Consider the following 25,301-nt stretch of genomic DNA (forward strand, 5'->3'; position numbering starts at 1 on the left):
AGGGTAGGGCCCCTAATCCTTACCCTATACCTTGTTTCTCCTGAAAGATCAGTGCTATCTAGAATTAGTCCAAAATATTTCCAGACTGAGGGGACAAATACCATTTGCCAACCCCCACCCCCCAAATCTGACTTTGATTCTTCGTGGTCCAAAACAGCCCTGATAGGCTATCCACTCCAGAAATGGGAATGCCACGTTCTACACTCTGCCCTTCAAAGACAAATGAGGAAAAGGAAGCAACAAACACACCAAAGATGTGAGGAAAGAGAAGAAATCCTTCCTCCTGAGGCAAAGTTTGGGTCAGAAAGTTGCACTGGGGACATTTCTGGATTCCTTTGATCTTTTACAACTGGAAGAATTTTTGAAGAGAGACCACTGGAACTTCAAGGAAAGCTGGCTTTGGTGGTGGTCTTTAAGACCGATTAGACAGGAAGCTGGGAGAACTTTTCTCAAGGAGTTCTCCAAACTTTTTCCTAGTCTGGTACAGACCCCTTCCTTCCCCTCCCCCTACTTCCACCAGTCGACCCACCACATCTGGTTTCACTCAAATCTCCTCTGCATCCTCTCTCTCTCTCTCTCTCTCTCTCTCTCTCTCTCTCTCTCTCTCTCTCTCTCTCTCTCTCTCTCTCTCTCTCTCTCTCTCTCTCCCTCCTTTCCTCACTTATCTCCTCTTTCTTACCTCCTCCTCCTTCCTCTCGAGAAATGGAGACAATTTTGTTTCAACACTCCCACCTCACCCCCTAACGCACGCACCTCTGCTAAAGAATGAGAGGGGATTAAAAAAAAAAGAAACCCTTTCTTTCTTCATCGACCCTTCTCCAACTCCTTTCCCAGATCCCGGAGGAGCAGTCAGCAGTCCCCCGATGCTGGCTGGCAGCGCCTTACCGGTGGGGGCGACGGTGGGCACAGCAGGGGTGGCGACTGTGGCTGCCCCCGCGGGGCTAATCCAGGAGCCCGAGGGGCTGAACACCACACTCCCGAGAAACAGGGCACAGCGCAGCAGGTGACGCCAGGGAGCAGGAGCCAGCCAGGGGAGCCACATTCCGGGGGTTGACTCCGCCGAGGTTCCGGGCACTGAGACAAGAAAGGGATGGATGGATGCACTGAGGGCGAGGAGCTGGAAAAGCGTGAACTGAGGGCCCCGGAGCTGGGTAGGAGATGCTTTGCGTCCTTCCCCGGGCCAGGACGGAGTGATGCCTCCCAGGGAAGGGAAGGAGAAGGGAGGGGAGGGGATTGAAAGGGAAGGGAGGAGAATTAAGGGGAGAGGAGGGATAGGGAGGCTGGGAGGGGTTGGAGGAGGAGGGGAGGATCCAGGGAGGAGGGTTTGAGGGGTAGCAAAGAAACGAGGGGGAAGTGGGAGGGGGAGCAAAGAAAAGAGAGATCGAGAAAGTGGAAGAGAGGAGGAGAGGAGGAGAATGCAACCGATGGAAAGAGGGAGAGAGTGCGAGATGAAGGGAGTGGGCCAGAGAAAGAGGAGGAGGCGAGGGAGAAGTATGGGTGATGGTGAAAAGTAGAAAGGGAGAAGAGCGCAATGGGGGTGTATGCGTGTTAGGCACTGGAGAGCAGGGAAGGGGTGTGTAGAGAGGTGACAATGAGCTCCCTCTGCCTCTCTCCTCTTTCTCCCGCCTTCCCCCCCTTTCCCCCCTCCTCTCTCTCTCTCTCTCTCTCTCCCTCCCTCCCTCTCTCTCTCTCTCTCTCTCTCCCTCTCTCCCTCTCTCCCTCCTTCTCTCCCTCTCTCCCTCTCTCCCCCCTTCCCTTCCTCCCTCCCTCTCCCCCCTCTTCCCTCCTTCCTTCGCAGTCCGGGCCTGGAGCCCCAGACACTGCGTCACGGACGGCTGGGCTGGCGCTGGCGGGGAAAACGGCTGCAAAACTTTGTGCACACTTCACCGGGTGATGGTGACGGGGCAGTGAGGCCCAGACGGCAGGGAAACTGGGACTGACGCGACCCGGTCAAGCGCAGTCTAAAGGCACGACTTCCCGGGAACCGCGGGTGCTGGTCGTGTCCAAAACCGCCTTTGCTCACTCCTCCATTCCCACGTGGACAGCCAGCCTCCTTGCTACGTCCTCGGGAATCGTCTCCCCAGATCTCTTTCTCCAAGGTGGACTTCATTCACTCTTCTAGCCCGCCCACCGCCCCATCTCTTGGAATGCGGAAAAGGCGAGGGGGCATTAACGGTTCTCCTCCAGTGATCTGACCAAGGTGTTGGATCTTTTGTTGTGTAATTGTTTTACAATCCTGGCTGACTCTTCATGACCCCTTTTGGGGTTTTCTTGGCAAAGATCCTGGAATGGTTTGCCATTCCTTCTCTAGCTCGTTTTACCCATGAGGAAACTGAGGCAAACAGAGTTAAGTGACTTATCCTGGGTCACACAGCTAATGCCTGAAGCATTTGAACTCAGGTAGATAAGTCTTCCTGACTCCAGATCTGCCACCGTGCCTGTCCCCTGTTGAGCATGAAGGCAGAAAAAGTAGGGGACCCTAAACTGGGCTTTTTTTCCCTCCTTTTCAGTTGGCCATTTGTGTCTTGATTTGATATTTTTGTAACTCTTATTATACAAACTGGGTCCAAGATGGCACAAATGTGTTCCCATATCCCTCAGGGATATCGATTTCTATTGAGTCCCTCTCCTAACCAGAAACCTGGAAAACTCTGCAGCAGACACCCTTAGGCTGCTACTAACATCTCCTTGCAAGCAGCTGGCTCCAAAAAATGATGAAACCTGGGGGGTGGCCTCCCCTATAGGTGTTCACTGCAGAGTACTTACTAGACTCTTAGAACCTCCACCTCCATCCATATTCATACCCAGGTCCTTCCTGGGTCAGGTGAACGCACTCTGGTCACAAATATGAGTAATATTTACAAGAACACTTGGAAAGTTTTATTAAAAGAGAAACAAGGAGTTTCTTAGGACTCCAACTCATGCAAAACCCAGACAGTGGACACAGTGAGTGGCATGCAACACCTCTTCCAACTCAAAGGGCACAACCTACCTCTCCAGAATGGCTGCCCCCATTTAAGGTAGCTTAGCTGTCCATATCCCCCCACAAAACCATAGCTCACAAAATCCTACCAATGTGTTTACTTTTAATGGTCAGCAAGAAGACACAAATAAGTTAAGGTAAAAACACTTTAAGTGAAAAACAGACAGAATGAGAAAAGAAGCAACAAAATATTCCCCTTATAAAGCTGGAGGACCACTCACAACAAATGCACATATCAAGAGGAAAAGTGGATACATGTGGAGGGACTTATATGTAAGGGACACGTAGCCAAGGCACATATATAGAGGAGTAGAGTGGTTAGGTGGTGCAGTGGATAGAATGCTAGCCCTGGAGTCAGGAGGACCTAACTCCAAATCCAGCCTAAGATACTTACTAGTTGTGTGACCCTGTGCAAGTCACTTCACCCTATTTGCCTCAGTTTCCTAATCTATAAAATGATCTGAAGAAGGAAATGGCAAAGCACTCCAGTATCTTTGCCAAGAAAAACCCAAATGGGTCTTGAAGAATCAGATATAACAGAGGGGGAAATCCTCTCCCTGGTGCTTCACTGATGGTCCCTGATGTCTCCTAGTGATGTCATGGCCCAGATCTTGTGGGACCTTTTTCCTGCTGGTTTCATGGTCTGTGGTGGATACTGAGCTGCTGTGGTCTCTGCCAGATGTTACTCCACAGAAGACTGTTGTGTTAGAAGCTGTTCTACCACCTCTAGCTTCTGACTCAACCAAAACCTTTGGCCAGCTCTTCCTCAAGGGAAGAATGGGTAATGCCTTGTTCTTTTAGCTTAACATTTGTAGGCTTTTTCTTGTTACAGTTTTTTTAGGAAAAAGCTAGATTATTTTGTGCTCTTTGTTATAGGGAATGGCTCACTGTGTAGGAAAAAGGATAGGAATATGATGGGGAGGACAGGGAGAGAGAGAAAAAAACAACAGTTATTTTTAAAATCAAAAGTCAGAAATCCTGGCCTAGAGCAAGCAAAATCCTTCTTCTCAGGTTCTCTTGTGTTATTCCTCAGTGTTTTGGCTAGGAACTCTTTTACCTCTTAACCATTGAATGATAGAGTAAAAGCTGAATAGGAGCTTAGATAACGTGTAGCTCAACTCTCTCCTTTTATAGGTAAGGAAACTGAGATCCAGAGAGGTCATGTGACTGGCTTACAGTCATGCATGTAGTGACTGTAGTGACAGAGATGGTACAGTGACAGAGCACTGGGCTTGGAGTCAGGAAGTCAGTTTCACAAGTTCAAATTCGGCCTTAGATGCTGACTAACTGTATGACTCTGGGCAAGTAATTTAACCCTATTTGCCTCAGTTTCTTCATCTGCAAAATGAGCTAGAGAAGGAAATGACAAACCATTCCGGTATCTTTGCCAAGAAAACCCCAAGTAGAGTCACAAAAAGTGGGACACAACTGAAAAAACTCAACAACAACCTCTGAGTTTGGAGCCAGGGCTCTTTCCACAAAGAAAAGAATCTCCAGTAGAAAATTCTTTTTTGATCCCACAAAGAACAGGGTTTTCTCAGTTATCTTATGTTCTAGGGCTTAGTATTTTCTTTGAAGTCAACTTCTTAGTCAATGAAATCACCCCGCTATAGCTCATGGTGAGCAAACTTCCATATACCTTCCCATTTTAATCTCTGAAAGCTAAAATGTAAACCAAATAATAGTTATTTCCCTCAAATTACCAAATAGCTCTGCAGTTTGGGTTCCTGGTGATCTGAAGCAGTCCCTGATCTCATGAAATGGGGGAAATACAGCATATAAATAGATAAGTAAATACAAAGAAATTTGAGGGAGGAGAGAACAGTAATGATTTCATAGATCAGGGAAAGGCTTCACAGAGGAACCAAGTTTGAGAAAGATGTGGATTCTGAGAGTCAAAGGTGAACTGGAAATGCATATGAGGTATGAACAGCCTGTGTGAATTAACAAAGGTGGGAGATGCAAGTTCAAGTTTGGAAAACAGCTAATGGTCCCGTTTGATTGGAATGTTGAGTACTTGAAAGAGAGTGATATGTAATAAAGCTAGAAATGCAGGTTGGAGCTAGATTGTGGCTCCAATCAGTCTGTGTTTCTATTTTACCCTTATGGCACCGCAGGTTTTTGAGTAAAAAGACTGATGTTCCTTAGGAATATGATTTTCACAAATATGTAGATCAGGGGTTGGAGAGGAAAAAGATGGGAAGCAGGAAAACCAGTTAGGAAGATATTGCAATAATCTAGGTAAGAGATGAGTGGGAGCTTGAACTAGAATTATGTCTATGAGTAGAGAAGGGATGGGTACAAGAGATGCTGTACAGGGAGAAGTGACAAAAATTAGTCATTAGTCTTAATGTAGAGGAAGAGGGAAGAGGAATGTATTACTCCAAGGTTATGAAATTAGGTGATTGAGAAGATGGTAGTGCCCTCCATAGCAGAAAGGAAATTGAGTTTAGGGGAAAAAATCCTGAGTTCTATTTTGGATATGCTGAGTTCATGGTAATGACTGGCCATCCAGGTAGAGGTGTCCAGCAGGCAGCTGGTAAAGTGGAGCTAAAATTCAGGCAAGTTCAGGACTAGATACATGGATTTGGGAATCATCTATATAGAGATGATCATTGAACCTTATATGTATTAATAAAGTCACTAACGGAGAGAGAAAAGAGAAACAGATCCAGGACAGAACCTTGGGGAAGGCAATAACAAAGGAAAATGGGAAGAAGCAGTCAGACCAGTAGAAAGAATCAGGAGTGATTTGGGTCAGAAAAGCCAGTAAAGAAGATTGTTGGAGGTTGGGGGAGATGGGGAGGTGGTCAACGGTGTCAAAAACTGTAGAGAATCAAGGAACAAAAAGACTGAGAAAGTTATTGGATTTAGTGGTTAAAGGATAATTTCTGAGTAACTAAAGGCAGCCAGTTGATAAAGCATTGGAGTTAGTCAGGAAGACCTGAGTTCAAATCCAACCTCATACACTGGCTAGTTGTGAGACCCTGAGCAAATCATGCAATTTCCTTCAGCCTCAGTTTCCTTATCTGTAAAATAAGGGTAATAATTGAATCTCCCAGGTTATTATGAGGATAAAGTAAGATTATATCTGTAAAGCACATTGTAAACCTTAAAGGTACAAAAATGTCAGCTGTTATTAATTTATTAGAGCACAGTTCCAGCAAAAGTGATGGGACTGGAAGTCATTTTGTAGAAGTGGAATGGTGGATAGGTGGCAAGGAAATGGAAGCAGTAAGAATACATGATTCTTTTGGGGCTTGGCTATAAAAGGAAGATGTAATTTAGAACAAGAGCTTTAGGGGAGCAGGGAAACAAATAGATGTTGTTTGAGTGTAGCATCCCACTGGGAATTCATATAGAGAGGCCCTTCCCTGCCATCCCCAATCCTCACTTCAGAGCATGCTCAGATATCTTCTTACTGCTTCTAGTCCATGATGCCATTTCAGTTCAAGCTCCTGCTCACCTCTTACCTAGATTACTGTGATATCTTCCTAATTGGTCTTCCTGCTTCCGGTCTCTCTCTTCTCCAGTCCCTCATTTAATTGGTTGGGAGATAGAACTCTGGAAATATTGAAAAGCTCATCTCTGCCCTTCAGTCTTTCCTTTGTAATGGCCCTGAGGTGTAAAGTTGACTCTAGTTCCAGAGGGCTAGGGGGAAGTATAGGGGACTAAGGGGAGGGAAGGAGTTGGAAGCTGAAAAGAGAGAAGATACAGTATGGCTTATCATCTTTGCGCAGATATACACACGTGTGTGATAGATACAGACATACACATACACATATACATATATTCAAATTTGTATGTGTGTGCATATATAAGTATATGTGTGTATGTTTCATGTATGTGGCTTGTTTTTCCCCTGAGCTCTGGTCTTGTATTACCCAATTACCTAATGGATATTTCCAACTGGTTTCTCTATAGGCATCTCAAATTCAACATATCCAAAATAGAGCTATTCATCTTTTCCCCCAAACCTACTCCTCCTCCAAACTTTCTGTTACTATTAAGGGCACCTCTATCCTCTCAGTCATGCCAATTAGCAACCTCACTGTCATTCTCCCCTCCTTCCTCATACCACAATCAGTTGTCAAGTCTTGGTCATATTCACCTTGATAACATGCTTCATATGTGTGTCTTTTCCTCTGTTTTAATCCTTGTTCAGGGCTTCATTAATTTTCACCTAGACTATTGCCAGAGCCTTTTAATCGGTCTTCCTACCTCATTTCTCCCCACTCCAATTTCTTCTCCACATAATCACCTAATTGAGCACAGGTCTGACCTGTCTTGCCCCCTTCCCAACCCCTATTCCCCACCACACCTTTCTGCATGCACTCATTAGACTCCAATGTCATGCCAGTACCTCCAGGGTCAAATATAAAGCATTTTGTTAGGCATTTAAAGCTCTTCACAACCTGGTTCATTTCTTACAGTTCCAGTCTTCATATACCTTTCTACCCTCCATGCACTCTATGTCCCATCCAAATTGTCCTAGTTGCTGCATATAATACTTGATTTCCCATCAATATGTCTTCTCGTGTGCTATCTCCCATGCCTTAAATGCCCTTCCTCCTCCTCCCTACCTCTTAGAATCCTTGGCTTTTTTCAAGACTCATTTTAAACACTACTTTGTACATGAAAGCCTTTCCTGATCCCAGCAGCTTGGAGGAGTCCTCCCCCTCTGTTACCTTCCATGTTCTTTGTATCATATATGTATCCATTTATTTATATTGTAACTATTTACTTACATATCTCTGCCTTTATCTGTATCCCCAGATCAATGTCTAAGACGTCTGTTGTTCAGTTGTTTCAGTCATGTTTGACTCCCTGTGACCATATTGGGGATTTGCTTGGCAATGGGACTGGAGTGGTTTGCCATTTCCTTCTTCAGCTCATTTTACAGATGAGGAACTGAGACAAACAGCGGAAGTCACTTCCCAGAGCATTAGATCTGAACTCACAAAGATGAGTCTTCCTGACTCTAAGCCCCGTACTCTCTCCACTATCTCATCTAGTTATCTCAGTCCAATATGTACTTAATAAATGCTTGTTGTCCGATACCGTGCTGAGGGGAACGTATTAGAGAGCTGTGATCATGGCTCAGAGAGAATATATGGCCCACTTCCACAAAGGGACCCTATTTCTCATCTCATATATGGCCAGTTCATGGTCTACGGGAGCCTGACTCAAAGAAGAGTCTCCAGCTTTTTATGCCTCATCCTGGAAATTCAAGGGAAATTACATATAGCTTAAGAATGACTTGTTTCTAGGGTCCCTCAAAAAGGGTTATAAGGGTTTTCAATGTTAGTCCCAGAACCTCCATTTTAAGAAGCACCAGGCACAGACAGGTTTATTCCTTTATTTCCATCTGGGTCCTGCTCCTGATTCTTTGGAATTCTTTCTCCGCCAAGCTCCCTTACAGGTCCCATTCTCCACCTCCTTTTATGTCTTGTCTTCCCCTATTAGGATGAAAGTCCCTTTTGGACAGACACTATCGCTCTTTTTGCTTTTATTTGTATTTCCAGTGCTTAGCACCATGTCATGCACATAATAAGAATTTAATAACTGCTTGTTGACTTGACAGCTTGACTGGCACAGATTGCAGAGGACCAAGGTTGAAGAATGCTACCAAACTCTTGAAAGGAAGTGAGAGATTCAAGATGCTCAATGAGTCATTTTTGGATGTGGCCATTAATAGGAGGAAAGAAGGTAAATGATGTGGGGAGCGGTATGGAGAGGTGATGCAAACTTGACCTCCAGTCCTATATCCCAGGCACCTTTGGAATATTTCAAAATGATGAGTAAACATCTCAACTTCAATGTAGTCAAAACAGAGCTCATTTTATTTTCCCTAAAACCCACCCCATCCCTGAATTTCTCTATTTCCTTTAAGGGCTCTACCATTCTCCCAAATTCCATAACTTTAGTGTTACCTTCATTTCTCTCTCTTCCTCACTCCACACATGCTTTCAATTGTCAAATCTTACCATTTCTTCCTCCACAGAATCTCTCACATCTGGTCTCCTCTCAGATAAACAGAAAAAAACATAAAACACAATGAAGAAATACTGTGGGTTAAGAGACACCCATGTGGTAAATCCAAGAAAAAAAAGAATAACTCTCTTCTACAGCTCTTCTTCAGGAAATACAAACAGAGACTCCAAGAATGGCTTGTCCACAAGAATTATGAGAGTATTGAGAAGAAATAAAGCAAAATATAAAAAGTGGATTATAAATTAAATTAGATCCCCTCAGGGGAAAAAAGTCGTAAAGAAAATAAATTTCTTAGAAAAGGGACTTACCTCAAAAAACATAATGGAACAAACAGATCTTAATTTTTATGAGATAAGAAATATTTGAACAAAGTCAAAAGACTGAAAACATTAAAGAAAATATATAGTATCTACTACCACATTTATTTATTTTTTTTTAATTTATGGAATAAATACAGCATTTCCATAACATAGTATAATAAAAAACATGATTACACATGAAACTATAAATTTATTATGTATAATTTTCTATTTCTTTTAAAAATATAATAAGGTTATGTAAATTTCTCTTTTTCTTTTTTCCCCTTCCTTTCTTTCCCCCCCCTCTCATTCTAGAGGTAGCTACCATCAGACATAAATATACATACATACATATATATCTACACACATATACGTACATATACAGACATAAAATTATTCGATACAAATCTGTATTTATCAGTTCTTTCTCTGTATTCAGACAACATCTTTCTTCATATGTCCTTTATAGTTAATTGGATATTTATAATAGTCAAAATGACTTATTCAATGTCATTCTTAAAACAATATTGCTGTTACTGTGTAGAGTATTCTCTTGTTTCTGTTCATTTTTCTCTTCATTATTTTATGCAAGTCTTTCCACATTTTTCTAAGACCATTGAGCTCATTATTTCTCATAGCACAGTAGTATTCCATTACAATCATATACCTCAACTTGTATCTACTATCAAAGATAGATGAACAATTCCAAAAGGAAAAGGTAAAGGCTTATGATCATGAATAACTTACCCTGAAAAACTGCACAGTGTTCTATAGGGCAACAAAAATGGACCTTTAACAGCACAGTGCACTTTTAAAAGACCAGAGCTTTGCACAATCTTTTTAATGCCAAGATAGGAGACAAGAGAAACCGAGAAGGATAAGTGCACTTGAGGAATAGAAGGGGCTAAATGATGATGACAGTACCATGCAGTGATTGGGAAGGCTAGTGTATTTAAGAAGGAAGGTAGAATCAGCAAAGAAATAGTAAAAAGTAAAACAACTTTCAAATTCAGAGGATGTATCATACAGAAGAATCAAAGGGAGAGAAATAAAGTGCAGGAAATAGGCAAAGAAACAAAGAAGAGAGGAAAGGGACTAGACCACCTTATAGATTTCTCAGTTGACCACATTCCCTTTCTTTCACCATTTCTTCTATGTAAAGGTGGTGAGGAAGGAATAAGAGAATTAGGTATAAGAAGATATGATGGAAAAAAACATACAATTACCAGTCATGACTATGCATGTAAAGAGGATGAATTTACTCATAAAGTGGAGGAGAGTAGCAGAGAGGATGAGAAAGCATTATCTAAGAATACATTGAAACATAAAGATTCACAAATACTTAAAATGAGGTGTTGGAGCAGAATTTATTATGCTTCAGGAAAATTAGCAAAAGAAAAACAAGGGCAGTGATCATGACCTAATTCAAAGCAACAGTAAAAATAGATGTTAAAAGAGATAAACAAATAGACTATTATGCTGAAAGTTACCATAGATGATGAATAATAAGAAATGAAAATCAATTTGCCAATAGCAAAAATGAAAAAGAACCCACAAGAGAAAATAAATAAATTTTATTGGAAACTATTTTGACCAATTATATGCCAGCAAAAATGGTAACACATTCAGATGGTGATGGAGATGATTCTGAAAGGGTCATCATAATGACTACACAAGGAAAATCCCAAATTCATTTCAAATTTGTATGATGGAGGTATGGGAAAAAATATTTCTAAACTGTCCTTTGAATGGTGAATTTGAAAAAAAGTATGTAACCACTTTGGATGCTGAGGTCCATCTCCTTGTGTTTCATACTAAGAGAGATTCTATTAAATTTAATATATGAAGTACAACTAGCCAAGGGAAATTGGTGGTCTGAGAAATGATTATATCCAAGCTTAGTATACGATTATAATGTTTGATGCAACATCAAGAGTTACGTATAAGAATGTACCTAACTTTTGGAACTATGCCCAAAGGGCTACAAAAATGTGCATACCCTTTGACTCAGCAATATCACTACTGGGACTCTATCCCAAAGAGAACATAGAAATGGGATAGGGCCCCACATGTACAAAAATATTTACAACAACTCTCTTTGTGGTGGCCAAAAACTGGAAATCAAGGGGATGCCCATCAACTGGGGAATGGCTGAACAAGTTGTGGTATATGAATGTAATGGAATACTATTGTGCTATGAGAAACGATGAACAGGAAGACTTCAGAGAAGCCTGGAAAGATGTATATGAACTGATGCCGAGTGAAAGGAGCAGAACCAGGAGAACTTTGTACACAGCAACAACCACAGTGTGCAAGGAATTTTTCTGGTAGACTCAGTACTTCATTGAAATGCATGGACACAGAAAATTTCCAGTGGACTCAAGGCAAAACACCTTCCACATCCAGAGAAAGAACTATGGAAAATGACATCACCATGATAAAGTGAAATTTCAGTGTGTCCAATTGTGGCTGATCAGACCAATATGAGCTCAGAATGCTCTACCACAGGTTGGGCACAGAGAGTCCATGTGAATATTTGGGGTGGATATCTCAAATTTGCATGTCCTGCGTTTACTTTGTGCTTTCTCAATTCTGCTTTGTCATAGAGTGCAGTACCCTTTCTGATGTGGGCATGCCATACTGAGTGGTCCTATGCCACTGTCTCCCATGTTGCACAGTCAAATCCAAAGTTGTTGAGAGAGACCTAGAGAGTGTCCTTGTATTGTTTCTTCTAACCACCATGTGATCGCCTGCCCCATACAAGTTCTCCAGAAAATAGTCTTTTTGGCAAGCATACATTTTGCATTAGAACAACATGGCCAGCACATCAAAGTTGCGCTCTCTGAAGCATAGTTTGAATACTTGGCAGTTCAGATAAAGCAAGGACCTCACTGTCTGGTACCTTATCCTGCCATGTGATCTTTAGAATTTTCCTAAGATAGTTCAAATGGAAGCGATTCAGTTTCCTGGCATGGTGCTGGTAGACTGCCCATGTTTCGCAAGCATATAACAATGAGGTCAGCACAATGGCTCTGTAGACCTTCAGTTTGGTAGTCAGTCTAATACCTCTTCTCTCTCTAACTTTTCTTCGAAGCCTCCCAAACACTGAGCTAACTCTGGCAATGCGTGTGTCAACCTCATTGTCATTGTGTACGTCCCTGGAAAGTACACTACCAAGGTAAGTGAATTTATCCACAGCATTCAAAACTTCTTCATTTGTTGTAACCGATGCTTCCACATGTGGATGGTGTGGTGGTGGCTGATGGAGCACCTGTATTTTCTTGGTGTTAATTATTAGGCCAAAATGAGCACAGGCAACAGACAACTGATCCATACTTTGTTGCATATCAGCTTCAGAGGCTGCATTGAGTGCACAGTCATCTGCAAACAGAAAATCATGCACCAACACTCCCTCCACTTTGGCCTTGGCAATCAGCCTTTTCAAATTGAAGAACTTACCATCAGTATGGTAGTTGTTCTTGATGCCATGTTCATCCTCATTGAAAGCATTTGTCAACATAGTTGAAAAAGCATGGGAGCAAGCACACAGCCCTGTTTCACTCCATTGGTGACTGGGAAGGTACGAGAGCATTGTCCGTTATCCAGAACCCAGGTGAGCATGCCCTCATTAAACTGATGTACAGTGCTGATGAACTTCTCCAGGCAACTAAATTTTGACATAATTTTCCATAAGCCCTCAGAACTAACAGTATCAAAGGCCTTGGTCAGATCTGCAAATGTTTTGTACAGACCTCTGTTTTACTCCTGGAGTTATCGGGTAGTAAACACCACATCAACTGTTCCTTGGCCCTTTCTGAAACCACACTGACTCCCAGGTAGATGACTATCTTCCAAGTGAAGGATCAGTCTATTAAGGAGGATTCTAGCAAGAATCTTGCCAGCAATGACTCAGAGAGAGACACTGCCCTCTCCCCCCCCCCCCGTGATTGTCGCAGGACAATCTATTCCCTTTACCTTTATAGAGATGGACAATGGAGGCATCCTTGAACTTCTGGGGGATAACCTCCTCTTGCCATATAACCTGGAAAATTTCAGTCAGCTTTTGTATGAGCAATGGTTCCCCTACCTTGTAAATCTCAGGTAGAATAGGATCAGCACCTGGTGCTTTGCAACATGAAAGGAGCCTTATGGCCCTCAAAATCTCTTCTTCATTTGGAAGTTCAGCTAAGGAGGGATTGACTTCAACCTGAGGTAAACAGTCAATGGCCTCAGCATTGATTGATGATGGTCTGTTGAGAACACTATGGAAGTGTTCAGCCCATCTCTCTAGGATCATGTCCTTATCACTAAGCAATGTGGCTCCATCAGCACTGAGGAGTTGTGATGTACCTTAGGTTTTTGGTCCATAAATAGCTTTCAGGGAATCATAAAAGTGCTTTGGATTGCTACTATCAGCATGAAACTGAATTTCATCTGCCTTTTACTGAGCCAGGAATCATGCATCTTTCTAAGTTTTGCTTGTACTTTGCTTTTGACAGAATTAAATGCTGCCTTCTTAGAGGTGGATGAACTATCCTGCTGGTAAATCCTTTGGAGTTCTTGTTTTTCATTTGGCAGCTTCTGAATTTCCCCATCATTTTCATCAAACCAGTCTTGGTGTTTGCAAGTGTTCTGATCCAGATGAGCAAATGCAGTGCTGTATACCAAGTCTCTGAAAGCTGCCCTCTCCTTTTCTGCTCCACTGTTGCCAACTGTGTGTTGGCTCAACTTTCCTTCCAAGTCTGCAAAAAACTGTTCATGCTCAGAGAAGAGCTCTGATTTGTTGACATTAATTCTTCTGGTAGTCATTTTGTCTTGGAGGCGGCACTTTTGATGAATGCAAATATTTAGCTTGAAAAGGATAAGTCTATGATCAGTCCAGCACTCTGCACCACACATTGCCTTTGCCACTCTCACATCTTGTCTGTCTCTTCTCCTTACAATCACATAGTCTATTAGATGCCAATGTTTGCTGTGAGAGTACATCCAGGAAGTTTTATTGCATTTGGGTAAGCAGAAAACAATGTTGGTGATGAGAAGGCCATGCAATGTGCAAGTCTTCAGCAGTAAATGACCATTGCTGTTGCTGTGTCCAACTCCATTCCTCCCTAGGACTCCCTGCCAAATCTGGTAGTCTGAACCTACTCTAGCATTAAAGTCTCCCAGAATTATAAGCTTGTCCTCTTTTGGTACATTGATGATAATGGTCTCTAGGTCTTCATAAAATTTTTCTTTGACTTCATCAGAGCATAGGCACTGATGATGTGGCAATATATATATATTATGTAATACACATACACACATATACATATATATGTCTCATTCTACACTCTAAGTCTTTCACCTCTCTATCAGGGAGTGAGTAGCATAATAGAATGAGTAATCATTAGTTCTCTGGAATTATGGTTGTTCATTATGCTGATCTTTATAACATTATTGTCATTATATAAATTGTTCTGGTTCTCCTTACTTTACTCTGCATTGGTTCATACCAGTCTTCTCAGGTTTCTCTTAAACTATCCCCTTCATTAATTCTTATAGTACAATACCATTTTCTATATGACAGCCCTTCAAATATTCAAAGATAGTTACCATATTCCCTAGTGTTTTCTCTTCTCCAGGTTCAAACATCTTTAATTCCTTCAAATACTCATTTGATAAGGATTTCTGATTTCTTGTCATCCCAACCACATCCTTCTAAAAGTACTCAAGTTTAAAAATTCCCCCCCCCCCACCAATGTGCAACTCAGAACTGATCACACATTAAATGTAGTCTATCCAGAGCTGCTTATAATTCATTCTGGAAGTATTTGTTTAATGTCTACTGTACAATGAATCCTGTGGTAGATAATGAAGAGTGTCCTTTGAAGAAAATTTGTCCTTTTCTGGAAAACCATTTTATCTAGTTGTAAGGGGCCAGATCAATGTGTGTGATTAGTGGGATGTTTTGTGTATTAAAAGATTCTCTTTAAAAAAAGAACCATAAGAATTTAGATAAAGAAAAGATTCCTCCCTTGTGAAATACTAAGGGAGAAATTAGAGAGGTAGAAAAAGAATGAGGCAAATGTGCTATTTCAAGTAGAAGGAGGTGTCTAGTAGGAAGGGTTGGGCAACAGTCTAAAAAATCGCAGAGAAGTCAAGGATGATGATGATGATGATGATGACTAAAGAAAGGCCATTAGATTTACCAATTATGATATCACTAGTGATTTTTAAGAGAGCAGTTTCAGTATAGTACTTAAAGCAGAAACTAGAATGTAGGGGTAAGGAATGGGGCAAAGAAGTGGAGGCATCAGACAGAATTTTTTTTTTCAAGACATGTAAAGGAGAAGGGAAGAAGAAAAGTAGGACAATAGCTATACAATGGGGTTCTGAGTTTTATGTAGAAAAAAGAAAGCCAAACTTGGAATAATGAGAAGAGCTAGGTAGGAGCTCTGACCCTACCAGTCATTAGATGTGTGACATGAAACAAGCCATTCTTCTCTGGGCCTCTGTTTGCTCATCTGTAAAATGATCTCTAAGCTCCCTAGAGTTCCAACATTCTGTAAACACCATCGTTCTAATAATGCAGCCTATGACTACATATCTTTTTCACCACACTACAGACATACTGAATTTGTTAACTAAGACACTTAGGGTTCTTTCATGTGCATTTCTAATCGATATAGATCAATTCCATAGTGTTAAAATAGTACATAGTACAATAGTATTCTATCATATTTATATATCGTAAGTTGTTCAACTGTGCCCCAGCTGATGAACACTCCCTCAGAATCCCATTCTTCTCTACATCAGAAAGTTATTTTTCATATATCCTTAGAATTTGTCTTGCTTAGCAACAATCCCTGCCTTAATCTACCCTCTCTTTAATTCCCACTTTTTCCTTCTCTCCTTTCTTTCTCATTTCCCTATTGATTGAAGTGTATTTCTATACCCAATTGTATGTGTGTGTGCGTGTGCGTGTGTGTGTGCATGTGTGTGTGTGTGTACCAGTTCAGATGAGAGTGAAGTTTAAATGTCAACTGTCCTCCTTGTTTGTATGGACTTCTACTTGCACATCCTAATTATGCAGGAGAATTTTCCCTGACCTACTTTTCCCTTCCCCTCCCTCCAGTATATTTCTATTTCCCTCTCTTTCCACTATTCTTTTAAGATCATCAAGACATAACAGAACCCCTCTCAGGCCTTCTATATAAGTAGGTTTCCTCTATGACCTCGGATGATTATATGAATCCCAGAGTACGCATGGACAATCTCCTCATATTATAACGTAAGCAGTTTATCCTTGTTTAGTTCCTCACAATTGTTCATTTGTTTACTTTTTTATATTTCTCTTAACTTTTGTGTTTGAATACAGCTCTGGTTTTTTTTTTTTTATCAGGAATGTTAAAAGTCCTCTGTTTGATTAAAGATCTATCTTTTCCCCTTTAAGATTATACTGAGCTTTTCTGAGTGTTCTTAGCTGTAAGCCTTTGTCTTCTGGAATAGCATATTCCAAGCCCTCGGCACCTTTATCATTGTAGTGACTGGTTAAACTCATGTGATCCAGACTATGGCTCCTTAGTAGTTTAATTTTTCTTTCTGGCTTTTGCAGTATTTTTTCTCTGACCTGGAAGCTCTGGATTTTAGCTATAATGTTCCCAGGAGTTTTCATTTTGTCTTTCCTTTCAGGAAGTGACCAGTGGATTCTTTCTTTTGCAACTTTGCCTTCTAGTCCTAAGAAATCTGGGCAATTTTCTTTCAAAATATCTTGAAATATGTTGTCTAGGCTTGTTCTTTCTTTTTAGTTATAGCTTTCAGGTAGTCCAATGATTCTTACATTTTCTTGATCTGTTTTCCAACTCAGTTGATTTTGCTGAGATACCTTACATTTTCTATTTTTTAAAAAAATCTTTTAACTTAGTTTTCTTGTTGTCTTGTGGAACCAATGGCTTCTATTTGATCTACTCTGATTTTTATGGAGTTTATTGGTTGGGCAAGGTTTTGTGCCTCCTGTGCCAAACTGTTAATTCTCTTTTCAATTCTTTCTTTAATAACTCTCATCTCTTTTCCAATTTTTTTCCTCAAGCACTTTCATTTCATTTACAAAAACTTTTTTTTTTAACTCTTGATTCATATCTTCTGAAGACTTCTAGTTGAGGTTGTGCCCAAGCTGTGGTTTTCTTTAAGGCTTTGATTGTACATGTTTTAGAGTAATTCTTTTCTGGGTTTGTGTCTTGAATGTCCTTGTTATTATAATAGCATTTTATGTTACTATAATAGCATTCTTTTGTGTATTATTCCAGTCTATTTTTGGATTTCTGACTTTATATTATGACTGGGCTTACCTCAATTCTGCAGAGAAAGTCTGACCTGACCCTGTTGTTGCTTTTTGGAGGTATTGATTTTTGTATTATTCAAGGATTTTAGGGCAGCTCAAACTGTGGACCTGCAAGTGCTCCTACAGTGGTCTGATCTAGGGCAAAATTTGATTACTGTCCCCCTGTTCTCAATTCTGCAAATTCCTGACCTGGGTCTGAGCAACAGACCTGTGGGGTCATAGTATTTGGAGTTCCAATAGACTGCTGCTTGACAGCTGCTATTAACCAGTTAGAAAGCTCTGGTGTTTCAGTTTGGCAGAACAGCAGGTTCCCCTTTGGTCTGAGATTCCTTCCCTGGTTATTTTACTATAGGCATCATACTGGGCTAGAAGCTGGAAATAAGACTCCAAACTCCTCTTTGGGCCACAGTCTACTCCATTTGCTTCTGAACTTGTTCCTTGAAGAGTACATAGCCTATGGCTGGCAACTATTCCTTATCTGGAACATCATGCCTTGGGTGCAAGCTCCCTCCTTTGTACATTCTAGATCTATGACCTAAACTTGTGAAGTGAGTGACAGTGCTGTTCCTTGCATCCCATACAAATTTAGGTCCCTCTGTGCTAGATCTGGAACTTCTTCTTCCCTTGATGTACAGAGTCTCCCTGCACTAGAATGCACTAGAAACTCCTAGCCAGACCCTGTTCCCTGTGTCGACAGTCCTCAACAGAGAGGAACTCTGTCTGAGTTCCTCTGTTAACCTGGACTGAAAAGAAAAAAGACTCACTGTGAATTTTATCTTGGTCTATTGAGTTTTCTAGATCTGTTTGGAAGGGTTTGTGGGATGGGGTATGAGGTGGGAGCTCACGCTACTTCTTTCTTCAACTCTGCCATCTTGGATCCCTTTCAAAATAAATTCTTTTTTAAAAAAAGAAGCAAGATAGTATCTCATGGTCTAAAATTCTACATAGTTGGAAGACAACCAAGGAGGGCTGAATTTTAAGAATGAAATTATGAAGAAACTAAAAAACAATTCTGATCATAAGGAAAAAGGGGAGTCTTCTAAAGAAATCAGTGTCGGACAGACAAGGAATGTATCCTCTAACTTGGATTTCAATAGATATGTAGAGGACACATCCCCAGTTCAACTCCTCCATTTAGCCTCTTACAACTCAAAAACCATCTGATATTTTCCCCAGGCTCTCCACACTCTTATCCTCTCTTCCTCTCTTCTTTGTTTCTAGTTTTCCCTTTTCCTCTGCTCCACCTTTTTCTCCCCTTCCTGGCCACAATACAGAATTGAAACACACTCATCAGAATTTACTGACCTTAATGAATACATTTAGGGGTGCCTGTCTTAATTTAAATGTGATTAATGTTTTGTATTTCCCTAAGTAAAAAGGAAATAGTTTTTGCTGTGGTAACACAGAACTGGAAACTGATAATTAGATGCCCATAGATTGTGGAATGTCTGAACAAGTTGTAGTATGTGAACATAATGCAGTATTATAGTGCTGTAAGAAATGATGAACATAATGAACACAGAGAAACATGGGAAGACAACATAAATAGATATAGAGTTAAATATGTAGAAACAGGAAAACAGTGTACACAATGACTACAGTGATAGAAAGCAGACAACCACAGTAATAAAAAAAAACTATCAAACCTAAATGCTGTAGATTATAAAGACCAAGCTTTGCTCTGAAAGAAGAGTTATGAGAAGATATCTCCTACTCCCACTTCCAACTTCTTTGCAGAGTTGGGGACCATGAGTTTTGAACATCACATATAACACTGAACTTTTTTGATTCTTGTAGAAGCTTTCTCTTTACTCTTTCAAAAAAAATCTATATTCTAAGGAATGGCTTTCTGAGAGGGGTTAAAAGAAGGGAACAAGATATATCAATAAAACTTATGGTTTAAAAACAGACATTATTCATCTCATCAAAAACGTTAATCTTGCCCTGGTAATACTGAGGTGTTTAGCTACCTTTAAAAATTTTTTTTAATAGCAAGTTGGGTCAGTGTTGGAAGCATGAATTAGTGTATATATAATCTAGAATAAATGTCTACTTGGACAGACAGAGAATGAGACTCACTGTAGCTTAAAACATCTATATGAATATATGTACATATATAGTCGTGTGTATATAAATATTTACATGTATTTATATGTATGCATATTGTTTTTTCCAGACAGAGTATAAGTTCCTTGAGGGTAAGAACTGGTTTCTGCTTGGTTTTGTTTTTGTATCCCCAGTGTGTGGCACATAGTAGGCCACTTAATAAATACTTGTTGGTTGATTATCTAAACTTTATATCTCCCTCAGCGCTTAGAACAATGGTCTGCCTTCAGTCGTTGTTAATAGATTTTGTTGAATTAAATCGAAAGAAATGGATTGACATCCATCTACATGTTCATCACCATTAATCTCTCCTCACTTCTTCCACCCTCCTCCACACTTTTTCCTCTCCCCTCCTCTTTCCCTCTTCTACTCTCCTTTCTTCTCAATGTCTCTCTGTCTCTCTCTTTCTCTAGAATTTGTTGAGTCATTTTTTACAGGTATTTTGTGGGCTGTAGGGGAAACGTTAGAGTACATGTGTCTTTCTACTTTGTCATCTTGGCTCCACCTCTGTCTCTCTCTCTCTCTCCAAGTCTCACCAAATTTTTATTACCCAGCAATTTTTTCTTTTACAGATGGTCACTTTCTTTGAATTTCTATCTCCTGGTTTCTATGAATCTGCCTTTTTTCTCCCCATTCCTCTTCCTTTTCTCCAGGGTTCTAAGTGCCCACAGATCTGCAGGAACCTGCAGATTAGAAGAGGTTTGGCATCTAACTGTCTTTTGTTAATCGACAGCATCACAGTCACCTTCCCAGTACTGTCTGATTAATGCCATATATGACTCAGTATTAAGTACCACTACTCATCTTACCTTTAGTTGTCTTAATATTACATTTTTTTGTCAAATAATTTACCTGTAAATTATTCCATGTAACCAGTTTACCTATACCTAATCTCATCCCTTTGCTTCTGCCTAGCAATAGGAAGTGTAGGCTACTTATGGCACCTGGGTTTTCAATGAACCTGGGAAACATCTTCTCCCATTCCCCCAGCTCCCAGTGTATAAGCTCATTTCTTCTCTATCTCTTTTCTCTCCTTTTCTCTTTCTCTTCCTAGCCTTTCTTCCCATCATCCTTCTTTTTTCTCATCTCTTCCTCCAAGGCTCAACAACCTCCTCAGGTTTGTAACACACTAATATAGGGAAATTGAAGAGACATTAAAGAAAATGAAAAGTATGAGGTGCTGGAGGTGGGTTAGGTTAGCTAAGAGAACAGAATCCCTGACTGGTACTGGTCCTGCTACAGATAGAGACCCCTTCAGAGTGAATGAATGAATAAGTGAAAAAAATATTTATTTATCAAATGCCCAGCACTGTGTAAGACACTGGTGATACAAATACAAAAGCAAAGACAGTCTCTGCCTTCAAAGAGCTTACCTTCTCATAGAGGAAGACAACACTTATAGAAGAGTGGGTCAGTCAATAAACATTTATTAAATACCTTCTATGGGGCTGCTAGGTAGCCCTGCAGTGGATAGAGCGCCAGGGTGGAGTCAAGAAGACTCATCTTACTGTGTTCAAATCTGGTCTCAGACACTTACTAGCTGAGTGACCCTGGGCAAGTCACTTCATGCTGTTTGCCTCAAGTTTCTTCATCTGTTAAGTGAACTGGAGAAGGAAATGGCAAACCCCTCCAGTATCTCTGACAAGAAAACCTCAAATGGGGTCACAAAGAGGCAGACATGACTGAACAGCAATGACAAATACTTACTATGTACCAGGTACTGTTTTAAGTTCTGGAAATACAAATGAGAAAAAAACAATAGTCCTTGTTCTTAGGTTTATAATTGAGTGGGGGAAAGACAATGCATAAAAGAAAGCTGAAAATGATGGAGGGAGGTACCATGATGGAGAAATCTAAAGGCTTGCTGCTGGGTGGGAAATGAAGTGAGGATGGATCTAGGCACCCTATTTAAATCCATCTACCCTCTAATCAGGAGACCCCAGGAATATATAGATGGTGCTGATGAGAGTTGAGTTCCAGGACTGATGTGCTCTTGCTGGATGATGAGATTCCTGGGCATCATGAGGGAATCCAAAGGCACGTAGAAGGTGGGAATTGAAGAGTAGTAACCAGGTAGCAGTACTTTAGTTCAGAAAGTTTTAGGGATGGTAAATGGGAATAGACTGATATACTCTTTGGCAAAAGCAACAGTAAAAGCTGATTTGATCTGATTTGAGCTGAAAGGAGAGTAGGAGGATGGAGTGGGGAGAAGGAGCATATCTTTGGTCTGGGAGATGAAAAGGTCTGGTTCAAAGCATGGTCACTGATTGTGAGTCAAGAAGAATACGGGGGAGTATGGAGTAATGTGAATTGGGAGTAGGGTCTGCTTGAAATAGTGGAACAAGTCAAAGCAATTACCAATCAGGACTACAGGGGGCCCAGGGCTGCAGCATTCCAAAGAGAGGATGGTCAGAGAGTAGGGAGTGACCAGAGACATGATCAATCAATCAATCAGTAAGTATTATTAAGTACCTACTATGTGCCAGGGGTAGCTAGATGGCACAGAGCATAGAGTGCTGGACTTGGAGTCAGGAAAAACTGAATTCAAATCTGGCCTCAGATACTTACTAGCAGTGTGACCCTGGGCAAGTCACTTAACCCTGTTTGCCTCAATTTTCTCATCTGGAAAATGAACTAGAGAAAAAATGGCAAACCACTACAGTATTTGACTCCCAAATGGGGTCATGAAGAGTCAGACACAACTGAAGCAATGGAGCAACCACAAAAAAGGGTTGAAGGAAGGAGAAAAGCATGGTTCAGAATGGCCTAGTAGAAAGGGCCTTACATTTGGGAGCAGAGGGCCTGGGTTCAAGTCCAAGTTTGCAACCTATTTCTATGACCTTGGACCTCAGTTTTCTTCTCTGAAAAATTTAAAAGTCACCTGCCTATAAAAATTTATAAAGTAGTATTTTAAAAAATTTTTTAAATAATATTTTATTTTTCCTCCAATTACAGGTAAAAACAAGTTTTATCATTTTTTTTTTTTGAGTTTCAAACTCTCCCAGAGACAATAAGGAATCTGATATAGGTTGTACATGTGAAATTGTATAAAACATCTTTCCATATTATAGGAACTTATATATTTAAAAAATTTATGATGTTTGGGAATATAATTGGTTTCCTTAGTCATCCTATGTGTTTTATTTTAATACATCTAAAAACATGATTCTGAGAAAGACTCCATAGGCTTCCCCAGACTGCCCAAGGGATCCATCAACCAGAAAAGGTTATAAACCCCTGGGACAGATGATCTGTGAAGTCCCTTACAGTTCTAAACCTATAATCCTATGATCTTCAGTGATGCAGAGCCAGTTACCAAGGAAAAAGGGGAACAACAGGATGGGGACCTTGAACCTCCATGTATATCCCTAACCTATACACACTGACTATCCTAAATGAAGACATCTGAGAAAAGGAGGAGGAGATGAGCATTTGCAATGTCTACTATGTGCCTGGGGTTTTACAAATATCTCATTGAATCCTCATAACTATTATATATGTTATATAATTGATAATGTAGAACACATATATTAACACATTTATAATATAGCACGCATATATTAACAAATAAGTTGTTATATAATAATCTCCAGTTTACAGAGGCAAATACAGGTTGATTTGCCCAGGGTGACACAAAGTATCAGAGGCTGAATTTGGACTTAAGTCTCTATCCATTGCATGATCTATCTCAAGAGGCTCAGAAATGCCTTTGACTTCAGTAATTTTAACTTTATATCTTCACCTTAACCACCCCCTTCCTTCATCAGAACTAGGGTACAGGGCTCAGGACATTGTTTCTATTCCAAGAACTCTAGTTTACCAGTGTCTGGCTCCCACCTCATCTCTGTCTCCCTCTCTGTGCCTCTCTCTATGTCTCTGTCTCTCTCTGTCTCTCTGTGCGTCTCTTTCACACACACACACACACACACACACACACACACACACACACACACACACACACACACACACACACAGGCACACAGAGCAGCCTAATAAGCAGAAGCAACCTGCTGGCCAACTGGGGCCTCTCCCAGTCTTGCCTGGAAGCACTGCAGTGGCTGAGTTACAGCCAATCGTCCCAGCCCATGACCTTGTTTGCTCCCAAACTTGGAAGGCCAGGGAATGAGGAAGCTGAGGATGGATTCTATCCTGAATAGCCTTCAGGAACCTACTTCTTCAAGTTGCCATCTGGAGACCCCATTTCACATTAAGCTGCCCTTTGCCTCTCTCCCCATCCCAGGGTCCTGACACTTTCCACCCAAGGTAGGTAAGAAGTTTCCCTCTCTGAATCTTGTGACCCTGTGTACTCTGTCCTATCCCACTTAAGGAGCACAGGTAAATTGATTGTGGTCTTTTCCTCCAGCTGTGCCTTTCTATCTGAGATTAACTTACATTTACTATGTATGTATCTCAAATGTATCTAGCTATTGACATGCTGTCTCCCTAATTAGAATGTGATCTTTCTCTTCTGATGACAGCAAGAAGAAATAAGGTGAGCTAGTTGGGGTAGTGGTTAGAATACTGGTCTGGAGTTAAGAAGACATCTTCCTGAGTTCAAATCCGACCTCAGACACTTACTAGCTGTGTGATCCTGGGCGAGTCACTTCACCCTGTTTGCCTCAGTTTCCTTCTCTGTCAAATAAACTGGAGAAGGAAATGGCAAACCACTCCAGTATCTTTGCCAAGAAAACCCCAAAATGGGATCACAAAGAGTCAGACAAAACTGAAAATGACTGAACAACACTTCATTTAATCATGAGATTTTTATTGCTGTTGTATGTTTCCCCTGCATTTCTGATATAAATTCAAGCTGGTCATAATGTATTATTTTTAATATTTTATTGTAGTTGCCATGCTAATATTTTGTTTAATACTTTTGCATCAGTATCCATTAGCAAAACTGGTCTATAGTTTTATTTCTCTGTTTTGTCTGTCTTTGGTTTAGCTATCAAAATTATATTTGTATTCTACAAGGAGTTTGGTAAGATCTTTTCTTCTTCTCTGCAAATAGTTTATATAATATTAAAATTAATTACTCTTTGAATGGTTGTTCACTGATCCTGAGACTTTTTTGTTTGTCAGTTCATTTAAGGTTTGTTTTATGTCTTCCTGAAATTAAGTCATTTTAATTCTCCTGCTACATTAATCTGTATATTTTCTATTTTTGTAAGTACTCATCCATTTCCTCTAATTTTATTGACCTACAATTAGACAAAATAATTTCTGATAATTTCCTTTATTTCATCTTCACATTTGTTATTATTTTTCCTTTTTAATTTTTGGTACTTTCATTTTGGCTTTTCATTTTATTTTAAAAATAAGATTAGCTCACCATTTTATTAATTTTTTAAAAACTGCTCTTATTTCTCAATTCATAATCAATAACACTTTTTGCTTTCAGTTTTTAAAATTTTTTCTTTGATTTTTATAATTTCTAATTTGGCAATTTTTTATGAAAAGTTGTTTTTCTAGATTTTTTTTAGTTATATACTCAATTCATCACTGTTTTTCTTTCATTGATGAAGCTTAGTAATACAAATTTTCCCCTAATACTGTCTCCCAAAAGTTTTGATATGTTGTCTTATTGTTGTCATTTTCT

General features: G+C 40.3%; 1 protein-coding gene and 1 long non-coding RNA gene across 4 annotated transcripts in view; one reads left to right on the top strand and one right to left on the bottom strand.

Annotated features, from left to right (window-relative positions):
* Positions 1–1,692, bottom strand: part of MRC2 (mannose receptor C-type 2) — a 97,643-nt gene extending 95,951 nt beyond the window's left edge. Inside the window, exon 1 of the mRNA XM_072645883.1 lies at positions 886–1,692. Coding sequence (XP_072501984.1) covers positions 886–1,042 — 157 coding nt within the window. The 5' untranslated portion in view covers positions 1,043–1,692. The remainder of the gene's footprint in view (positions 1–885) is intronic.
* On the top strand, positions 1,016–24,746 carry LOC140528234 (uncharacterized). Of its 3 annotated transcripts, none has more exons than XR_011975115.1 (5): positions 1,016–1,151; positions 1,799–3,764; positions 8,568–8,692; positions 12,371–12,454; positions 13,776–24,746. It is a non-coding gene; the product is annotated as an uncharacterized lncRNA (long non-coding RNA). The 3 variants fall into 3 exon arrangements; XR_011975114.1 differs by having other exon boundaries at positions 1,799–2,200; XR_011975116.1 differs by having other exon boundaries at positions 1,799–2,200; positions 24,181–24,746.
* The last annotated feature ends 555 nt before the right edge of the window (positions 24,747–25,301 follow it).

Source organism: Notamacropus eugenii, chromosome 2 (assembly GCF_028372415.1).
Source record: "Notamacropus eugenii isolate mMacEug1 chromosome 2, mMacEug1.pri_v2, whole genome shotgun sequence".
Taxonomy (NCBI): domain Eukaryota; kingdom Metazoa; phylum Chordata; class Mammalia; order Diprotodontia; family Macropodidae; genus Notamacropus; species Notamacropus eugenii.